This window comes from Vespula pensylvanica, chromosome 15 (genome assembly GCF_014466175.1).
Source record: "Vespula pensylvanica isolate Volc-1 chromosome 15, ASM1446617v1, whole genome shotgun sequence".
NCBI classification, from domain to species: Eukaryota; Metazoa; Arthropoda; class Insecta; order Hymenoptera; family Vespidae; genus Vespula; species Vespula pensylvanica.
Genome location: NC_057699.1, coordinates 2,314,385 through 2,325,318, shown reverse-complemented (window position 1 = coordinate 2,325,318; position 10,934 = coordinate 2,314,385). Strand labels below are relative to the sequence as shown.

Genomic DNA, 10,934 nt, shown 5'->3' with positions numbered 1-10,934 from the left:
TTTTTTTTTTTTTTTTTTTTTTTTTTCCTTATTGGTTGGCATTAGGAAAGTGCCGCGTAGAGACATTACAAGTACGATTATTTTTTTTAAAGAGATAACGGTTAACGCGCGAATTTGATGATGTCTATAAAATCGAGGCGAGAAAGCGTTAGAATTCCTTAGAAACGTTCGTCTTGTTCTCGCGAAACGCGTAACGCCATCACGACGTGCCAACGGTATACGGCACGCAATTGCAACGTCATACCAACGCGTACGAATAACTTTCCAACGTGGATTCTCACGGATCCGTTTATATCTATCTCTTGGTATATAAACTTGACGAAACCACGAAACTCGAGATAATAACTTTATCGTGCCACTGTAAATTTGATACAGCTATCTCTTTCTGTTTCTCTCTCTCTCTCTCTCTCTCTCTCTCTCTCTCTGTTTATGTGGGGGAGGATACATACGGGTCAAATTTCGTTTCGTTGTATAAAGGAAAAAAAAAAATACAAAAAAGAAATACAAAAGGGACAGAAATTAAAGGAAAAGAAAATAAAATAAGAAAGAGAAAAGAAAATTTGATCACTATATATCTTTTCTCTCTCTTTCTCTCTCTCTCTCTCTCTCTTTTTTTTTTCGATAGAAAACATTTCGTTAAATAATAAAATTTTATCGTGTAAAAGTATCGCCAAGAATATTGCCGAGGGTCAAGTTTCGTTTCGTTTTATATCGAAGAAGTGGTGATATAAGAAAGAAAGAAAAAAAAAAAAACGAGAAATTAAAACAAAACAAGAAGGGACGGCAAATTTGTTTTTTTTTTTTTATCCCTTTTTTCTTTTCTTTTTTATTTGGATAGAAAATGTTTCGTTAAATGATACAATTTTATACGATAAAAAAGAAAAGTGAGAGAACAATAGGAATATCGCTATGGTTCAAGTTTCGTTTTGTCGTATAAACAACAAGAATAAATACAAGAAAACAAAAAAAAAAAAAGAATAGAAATTGAACCGAAATAAAATAAGAAAGGAAAGAACGTTTGATTATTTTTTATTGATTTTATTGTTTCATTTCGATCGGAAACGTTAAGATTCCATGTAAAGTTAATTGCAAATTTTCATAGTTGATTTTTTCTGAGTTTTTTTCTTTCTTCTTCTTCTTCTTTTTTTTTTTCTCGTATTTCAAAGCAACTGCATCTCGTCGATTTGTCGTATAATTTTAAGCTGAACGCTCCAGTTTTAGCCCTATAAAAAAGGAATGTGGCCAGAGTCTTTCAAGGTTTATAAACACGTACCAGGGTGTGGTATGCGCCTGGAAAATGTAACTGGCAAAGTAATAACCGATCTCGTTATGATATTGGCAAATCATCGGCTGGTTCCCTGGCTTTTTGTTTTTTTCTTTCTTTTTTTTTTTTTTTAAGTACATTTTTTAAATCTTTTCCTTTCTTCTTTCGTATTTAAATTATTTCAATATTGTTTCGCGATTCAATATTTTCCCGACGCATGTAGAGCGTTCGCAAAAAAGAGATTTGATTTAATTACGCGATAGCTGTTAAATCGATCTAAAATATTCGTATAAAAGTTTTCTTTTTCTCTCTCTCTCTCTTTATTTATTTATTTATTTATTTACTTATTTTTTCTTATATCAAAGCAATATTAAAAAAAAAAAAAAAGAACAATTCATTTGAATTTCGTCAATGAAATATGAAAAGCAGAACACATATGAATGAATAAGTCGATTCGTTCGTTCAGTCAACTTTCGAGTCGTCCAATTTATTTTGATTAGTTTCTTTCGAGAAAGAGAGAGAAAACGAGAGATAAATAAAGAGAGAGAGAGAGAGAGAGAGAGAGAGAGAGAGAGAGAGAGAGAGAGAGAGAGAGAGAGAGAGAACTAAACTAGACGGTATTTCTAAACGTTTGAAAAGTTTTCCTCGCACGTTGCATCTTCTTGGGTGGAGTCGTCTCTGTCAAGGTTCCTGTTGCATATTCTTATCGGAGAAAAGGCAATGTAAGAATTGCTTGTCCCACATAAGCAGATCCTCGAGGTCGTTGCAACTTCGTCTATAGAGATAATATTGCCAATCGAATGGAAAAAAGATTTCTCTTAGCTTTGAATAACCTTCGGAAAAATCTATCGAAACTCTCGATTGACCAATTTGATTAAACTGTGTCGATTGTCATTGGCTAAGGAAATGTCTTCCATCTGTCGATGGATCTCTTTAATTTCGAAAAATTTTTTTTTTTTAAGAGAGAAAAAAAAAAGAGTTAAATATTATATTAATTACAATGTGTATATATATATATATATTTTTTCTTTTTTCTTTTAAATTGTAGATGGTCACGTAATATAATTGTAATTATCATCTATTATATATATATATTTTTTTTTTCTTTCTTTATTCTTTTTCTTTTATTTCTTTTTTTGAAACAAATGAAATCGTCGTTAATGACGGACTATTCTCAGCTGCATAATATGACGTTTCTGGAAAAGAATAAACAAATAAAAAGAAAAAAAAAAAAAGAAGAGGGGAAAAAAAATCGCAAACGTGTTACGAGCAAAGAATATAAACGTTCACCGATAATATTCTGACAATATATTACACGCTCCATCGATTATATTACGTTCGATCGTAAATGCGATTGCCGACCTTGCACGTAAAATCCTCTCTCTTTCTTTCTTTCTCTTTCTCTCTCTCTCTCTCTCTCTCTCTCTCTCTCTCTCTTTCTTTTTTTCACGCACACACACTCTCGCTCTTTTGAGAAAATTCTGTAAAAAAAAAAAAAAGGAAAAAAAAAAATGTTTTACTGCTTCTTAAGAAACTTTTGCAACGTTCACTTTACGTGGACGCACTATTTTACCTTCTGTCTTGTATTTTATATATATATATATATATACACACACACATACACATATATATACATATTTATGTATTTATACATTTATGTATATGTTTGTGTATGCGTGACCGTGATAAGAAATAAATAGTGTGCGAGATAGGGACAAAGAAATGGCCCACGAAGTGATATAAAGTACTCGCGATTTCGCGGTATCATTTTCAAGCGGATTTGTAGGCGTAACCCATTCTTCTTGCGGCCATAAATAAAGTTACGCTTTTCGTTACACATCCTATATATATATATACATATATATAAATAACTATCGTAGATAGTTACTCGTTCTGTACATTCTTGTCTTCTGTCCGGGATCCGATACGTCGTAGGCATTAGCTCGAAAAAAAAAAAGAAAGAAAAAAAAGAAAAAGAAAAAACTGTTTAACTTAAGAACAGAAAAAAAATCTCGATCCACTTTGTATTTTTATTTTAATCGATTTTATTCCAACTATAATTACCGACATATCTTTAGCGGTAGCACAAGTTCGAGCATTCTCTCTGGTATAGAAATATTCATATGCACATTTTAAAATCTTGTTTTCTAATTAATATTCATTCGAATAGTTTTTATCATTCGTTATCGAGATAAGAAAAGGACGGTTCGACGATCGTTTATCTTTCTTTTTTTTTGTCTTTCTATTCTTTTTTTTTTTTTTTTTTTTTTTCCCCCTATATACATATATAAAAATGCAAAAATGAAAAAGACAGACGAAGAGAGAGAGAGAGAGAGAGAGAGAGAGAGAGAGAGAGAGAGAGAGAGAGAGAGAGAGAGAGAGAGTTGACTTTTCGTTCACGCCATTGGTTAACTATAACGCATGTGTCAATGAGTCTCAAGGGATCGTTAACCTCCATCACTCACGAAGTGACTACATCTACCGATGTAGGTTTTACTTCTTGGTAATCGAGATAATTAAGACGTTTCACGGCCAAGTGCCGCATAAGTTGATTAGTGTTCTAGGAAATTGAACGTTCGAAATATAATGCATTTGAAACGTGTGCATGAGTGACAAAATGTATATCAATTATACTGATCGATTTCTTTTTCTTTTTTTTTTTTGTTTTTGTTTTTGTTTTTTTTTTTGTCATCATGATTACTCAATTAAATTCGAACATATTTTAATTCTTATTTTTATTGAAAAGTATTTTCTTCTTATATTAACCTTTATTCTATATAATATAAATTATTAATTACGATTCTCTGAAGGAAAAAGAAAAAAATAAGATATTGATGAAAGTATCGTTCACTGAAGTATCATTCGAAATAATACATTTGAAATGTCTGCATGATTGACAATGTATATAAATTATCGATTAGTATAATGATTTATTTTTTCGTTTTTTGACTTCACGATTAATCAAATTAATTCAAGCGAAAGAAATTTTAATTTTTATTTTTATTGAGAAATATCTTTCTTTATATATACATGACGAAATGCATACAATATAAATTATTAATAAAGTACAATTCTTCAAAGGAGAAAAACATAAAAGAGAAAAGAATATTCTATTGAAGGTATCGTTTTGAAGAACGCTTCGAGTGTACACAGACAGAACAGTCGAAATAATACGATGTATGTGAAATGTCTGCATAATCGGCAAAATGTATAAATTATCGATTAAGTATAATAATCGTATATCTTCGATTTTGACTTTATGATTAATTTGAATTAATGACTTCAAATTGGATTTAATGACGATAATTGACTACGAATTAATTCGAATAAATTTTGAATTTAATTTTTATTGAGAAAATTCTTTTTACATACGCAACTATAAGCTTATACACGAGAAAATATAAATTACTAAGAAAGTACAATTACGAGATATAAATTATTAATCAAAATAGAGGAGGATATAGTAAAAGAAAAAAAAGAAAAAAAAAGAAAGAAAAAGAAAATTCTTATGGAATAGAAAAGTATCGTAGCATCGTGATGATTACTTTGATTACTGACGTCAGAACAGTATTTAACTTTTTTCTGATACTCTCGACGACGGGAAAAGAGGAAAACGACTTGACACGGAAAGATTTGGAGAAGGGGAAAAAAAAGAAAAGTTCTTGTTGCGGCGATCGTGCGAAGCAATAAGTTAAAAAAAAAAAAAAGAAAAAGAAAGAAAAAAAGATGTCGGACGTACGTACATACGAATGGATACCCGGTATACTTGCGTCTGCCAATAAAGTTACATTTATTCTGTGGTTTACGTGGTATTATCTATATGTATGTGAAAATGTTTGAATGTATTTTGTTGGAAGAGATTCATCGGTTACCGCGAACATGACCTTTTTATGGTATTTAGGATATAGGTATACGAGACATTTGCTTGAAACGTTCTCGCCTAGGCTCGTTTTATATTCTTCTTCTTCTTCTTCTTCTTCTTCTTCTTTTTCTTATTATTATGATTATTATGATTATTATTCTTTATCTTCTTATTCTTATTCATATTCCTTCGAATGTGCTTGGAGAATTAATCACAATTTTCGTTAAATTCGCGAAACTTTGGCAAATTCATATTTCACTTCACGTTGCAATAATCGATCATATTATTTCGTATAATCAATGTTTCTATTACGTAGCTATACACGAGCGCACACACATGTATACATACAGAAAGATATTTCTAAAGAATCTGTTCTTTTTCCTTATAGAAAAAAGCAACATGGCCGCCATTCGTCAGCGCGTTTCTCATTCCATCGTGCTCGTAATTTAGACTTACTGTAATCGAAAGGAAAGAGAAAGAAAAAGAGAAAGAGAGAGAGAGACAGTTCCTTATCTTTTTTTATTTTCTCTCTCTCTCTCTCTCTCTCTCCTCCTTCTCCTTCCTCTCTCTGTCTCTCTGTCTGTCTATCTGTTTTTTTATTTCTGGTATTTCCAATCGACCGTTACATTGTAAGCGCGAACGGCTTAATTTGATGGCGCAAGAAGATATAAAGGGTTGTTGTACGTTTCGATAGCAACCAACTCGAGAGGAATTCTATACCTTACCTACCTTAGAAATTCCTCTTGTCTAGAAAGAGAGAAAGAGTAGACCGGTCGATTTGCCAATCCACGCGCGGACGACGCCAATTCACGTTTTACGCCGAGTGTGATTTTTCTTTCCATTTTTTCCCCCCCTTTTCTCTCTCTCTCTCTCTCTTTCTCTTTTTTTTTTTTTTGTTCACTTCTCTCAATTTTTTTTTCTTTTTTCCTCTTACAGTAGAACAGTGGAATGACAAAAATTTCGAAAGTATTTCAACGTTGGCGCGAATTTTGAATGCCTGTCGACCTAGTAAATCGTTCACCATCGTTTATCCCTTCGATTCTATTTATTTCTTTTCCGGGTTTTTCTTTCTTTCTTTCTTTCTTTCTTTTTTTTCTTAAAGAAATTCTCGCCGATATATCCGCCATTTTTATTTATTTCCGTCAACCATCTTTTCTCTTCTTCTTCTACTTCCTTTTCTTTTTCTTTTTCTTTCTCTTCTTCTTCTTCTTCTTCTTTATTCAATATATTCTACGTATTTACTTTTACTTTATCCCTCAGTAAATTCCGCGCGCAACTATCCAGGAATGCACTCACGTAAAAGTCGTTTCACTCTCTTTGAAAGTCCGCCATCTCATTAGCCGAGTCGAATCGGCAGTACTTTCAATCGATTTACCATGTTACCATATCATCGTCTCTTTATTTCTTCTTCTTCTTCTTCTTCTTTTTTCTTTTTATTTATTTATTTATTTATTTTTTTATTCTACTCGTCTATGGAATGTCTTCTTTTCTTTTTTTCCCTTTCCTTTTCCTTTTTATTCCTTTTCTTTTTTTGTTTTTTTTTTTTTCTTTTTTTCACACGTAAGAAATATTAAAGAATTCATCAAGTTTCAAGAAGACTTCTCGTTGGAATAGTATGTTAAATTGAAAAACAAAGGAGTCACCTTTCACAAAGTATTTGAACGTTTGAAACGAGCTTGATGCCTTCGGCACTTTCCGTCTTTATACGAAACGATACGACTCTCCTATTAGCGGTAGTAGAACCTTAGTAATCTCTCTCTCTCTCTCTCTCTCTCTCTCTCTCTCTCTCTCTCTCTCTCTCTCTCTCTCTCTCTCTCTCTCTCTCTCTCTCTCTCTCTCTCTCTCTCTCTCTCTCTCGTTCTTTCTACTTGTCCAACGCATTGCGTTGTCTCATTTTGAAAGTTACACTCGTATCTATAAGACACGTGTCTTTACGATCATTTACAATTCCACGTTCATTCTCCAAACATTTTTCTTTGCGAATTAGATAAAACAACAAAAATGGGAATATAACTATCTCCGGCGATCGATCGATCGATCGATCGATAAGTATAATTCAATAATCTTGCATCCGGCATTTTGCAATTACCTTCTTGGATTATCGACCAATCGATCTGCCATTTTGATTTTCATAAGCGATCGTAATTACGTTTCGTCACGAACTTTGATGATATATTGGAGAAGGAGAAAGAGAAAGAGAAAGAGAAAGACAGAGAAATAGAAAGAAAAAATCATAATAATGGTAATTATATAAATGGATTAAAAAAAAAAAAGAAGAAGAAGAAAATGAAAAAGAAAAGGGAACGAAAAAGAAAGTTAACAAATTAGTTGTGTCAGAGATTCGTTATTAATATACTTAGTAGACGTAATTAACGAAAAAAAATATATGTATATATATATATTAATATATTATTAATGAACACGAATAACCATCGCCATAAAATAAAAAACAAACTTACCGCGTTTCCCTCGTTTTATGTTTACGTATGTACATATCTCTATGTAATACGCGAGTGTATCTGTGTATGCTTTCTGGATGGTCGTTTGTCAAGTTCAGTCGTGTAACTCGGACGGAAGTCTGATAATCGCACGTGCGTCAACGACATGCCACGAGAGAGAAAGAGAGAGAGAGAGAGAGAGAGAGAGAGAGAGAGAGAGAGAGAGAGAGAGAGAGAGAGAGAGAGAGAATACATTGCATTTTCGTCCTCGTCTCGTCCTTGTCTCTCTCTTTCTCTTTCTCTCTCTCTTTCTCTTTCTCTTTCTCTCTTTCTCTCTCTCTCTCTCTGTATATGGTCGACTTAAGTGCCACGAGCACGGCACAAGAAGTTACATAAGCTTGAGTTCCGAATCGTAAATGATCGTATTCGACTTTCTGTATATCTTTTTTGTATATATATATTCTGTAATAATATATATATATATATATTATATACATATAGATATACGTATATATGTCGTAGTATATTTTGTCCGTTGACCACGGGCTTCGCTTTAAATCGATAATCGAATATGCACGTGACAAGAGTTACACGTTTCATCAATTTTTTTTTGTGATTATTATTATTATTATTATTATTAGTATTTTTTTTTTTTTTTATTATTGGAATAAAAATTAAATCGCGATAAGGGTGAAACGGTGAAAGAAAAAAAGAAAAGAAAAGAACAGGAGATTTCGATCGTACAAACAATCGTCAGAAATAGATCTATAGATCTTTCCCTTCTATGCAAGTTTCTAACTAGGTATTTCTTTCTTTTGAGTCTTTCGAAAGGAAGAAACAATAATGGTGGATAATGATAAAGGGTCAGACATATTACATCTCGCAACGAGAACTCTCTCTTACTTAACTCGTTACGTTTCTTCTTTTACTTTTTCTTCTTCTTCTTCTTCTTCTTTTTCTTCTTCTACTTCTTCTTTTGCCTCTTCTTTTTTCTTCTTATTCTCCTTCTTGTTTTTATTGTTTTTAACGCGTTCCATCGCGATAAATCGAAATTATTTCGCGGAACGACGAGTGTTAAAGAAAGGGACGAAATGGTAAGTGAGTGAGAGAAAGAGATAGAAACATGTATGTAAGTCGTGGGAGTTTTCGTTGAGATTCATCGAGAGAGATAAGTTTGCGTATTTCGCGATTACACTGTCGGGAAGATTTTCGTATGGATTAGAAGAGGATTAGTTGGATTAGGTGGATAGAATCTGAGGAAAAAAAAAAGAATAAGAAAAGAGAAAAGAAAAGAAACGAAACGAAACAAAACAAATGTCCTTTCCCGATTACATATCGACTTGTGTCAAGATTTTTTATATTTTCTTTTTTTTTTTTTTTTGTATATGTTTTTGCATTTATTATTATTATTTTTTTTTTTACAAGATAAATTTCTAATTTCTGAATACCGTGGAAATATGTTCGAACAGTAGATTTCTTTTCTTTCTTTTTTTTTTTTTTTTTTTGTATAATGTAGAGATTCTCTCTTATTTAATCCGATTTGATTTAATTTTTGTTCTCTTTTTACAAGATAAATTTCTAATTTCTGAACACCGTGGAAATATGTTCAACCAGTAGATTCGTTCTCTTTTTTTTTTTTTTTGTTTTTATATATATCTAATGTAAAGATCCTTTTATTTAATTCGATTTGATATAATATTTTACTCTTTTCTTTTCTTTCTACAAGATAAATTTCTAATTTCTATGTTCGCGAAATAAATTCCAAGTGGTGTATAGGTGTTCTTGTCTCACGGTCGAAAGAGAAATAGGAGAAGGAGAAGAAGAGTTTGTACGTGTGACTATGCACTAAGAATTCTCACGAACCTTCATTATTTCTCGGCAAATCGATAAAATGCGCGTATGTAAGATCGCGCGGGAATCGACATGGCTTCTTTATACTACTCGTAAATTATACTTCGATTTTTCTTCTCTCTCTCTTTCTCTATTTATCTATCTATCTATCTATCTATCTATCTTTCCTTCTTTTCCATTCATAATTTTATTTTATTTTTCCTTTTGTTTCCTTCATTCTTTTCTTTTTTCTTTTTTCTTCTTTCTTTCATTTTTTTTTCGCGAACGTGTGTATACAATAATCGAAAAATCTATAAATTCCGTTCGTCCCTATCGTTTCCCCTTGTTATTTTCTTACTCATTGTTTTTTCCCTCCTATTGGTAGTGTGAGTATCGCTTATCGACCTCTTAGAGTCCATTACTATTATCGTAGAATAATGAGAGTTACGAAACGACGAATAGGGAAATACTGGCTGAAGAAAAATCAATTACCTGCTTAAAACGAAAAAAAAAGAAACAGGAAAGTGGGGGAAAAGAAGGAGAAAAAGATTAACGGTAAGTACGTACGCGCGAATGAACGAACGTCACAATTTTTCTTTCTACAAAAATGATTTCGTCGTCATGCAATTTTTTTTATAATTGTAATAATATTAAACAACAACGATATTAAAATAAAGAGAGAGAGGGAGAGAGAAAGAAAGAGTGACAGAGTGACAGAATTACATAAAAAAAAAAAAAGAAACGATTTTTCTTCGTGAGAAATTTTTTTCTCTCTCTTTTCCTTTTTCATTATTTTGCTTGTTTAACCAAATAACGTGTAGCAAGAGAAAGAGAGAGAGAGAGATAGAGATAGGATTGAGAACCTTTGAGCTTTGTTTTGCTTGATATCAAAGACACTGTGTATAACCTTTCTATGGTATCATCGCATCGGGTCGCGTTCGTAACATTGTAATTAACGAACATTTATGCTTTCGACTCGGTTCACCGGAAAATATATCGCTATAGTAATTTATTATTACTGGTTAGTTGGCTGCCGGATCGGATCAGTGTCGTTAAAGCGGAACTTTCTTGTCGTCTCTTCATGAAAATAACACCGCAACGTCGTTGTCGTTGTCGTTGTCGTTGCGTTGTCCTTGTCGTTGTTATTGTCATCGTCATCGTTGTCATTGTCGTCGCTGTAGTTCATCCTCTTCTCGCGCAAACAGATTACGAGCTCTATCGTGCTTAAAAACTTGAATAGCTGCTTAAAAACTTGCATACAGCTGCTTGAAAAAGTTTTCTTTTTTTTTTTTTTTTTTTTAATGTTGTCTTTCTCCTTTTTTTATCTTTTAATTTTTATTTTTTATACGTACGTAATTCTTTTTCTCTCTCCTACTATCTCTTGTCACCATTAGCAGTAAATTTAGTTTGGAAATATTCCTGCGTCAATTCTTTTTTTATTTTTTATCTTCCTCTGTATATATATTTTTTTATTCTTTTATTCTTTTTTATTTTTTTATTTTTATTCTTTTTATTTTTTTTATTTTTTTTTTTTTTTTTT

General features: G+C 31.9%; 1 protein-coding gene across 3 annotated transcripts in view; it reads left to right on the top strand.

The window, feature by feature from the left end:
• Positions 1-10,934, top strand: part of LOC122634736 (terminal nucleotidyltransferase 5C-like) — a 63,549-nt gene that overhangs the window by 39,603 nt on the left and 13,012 nt on the right. The window contains exons 1-2 of one of the 3 annotated variants that reach the window (XM_043823972.1): positions 356-360; positions 6,741-6,744. The exons of the other annotated variants lie outside the window; for them this stretch is intronic. Coding sequence (XP_043679907.1) covers positions 6,742-6,744 — 3 coding nt within the window. The 5' untranslated portion in view covers positions 356-360; position 6,741. Of the gene's footprint in view, positions 1-355; positions 361-6,740; positions 6,745-10,934 lie in introns of those variants that run through there. 3 annotated transcript variants of the gene reach the window in all.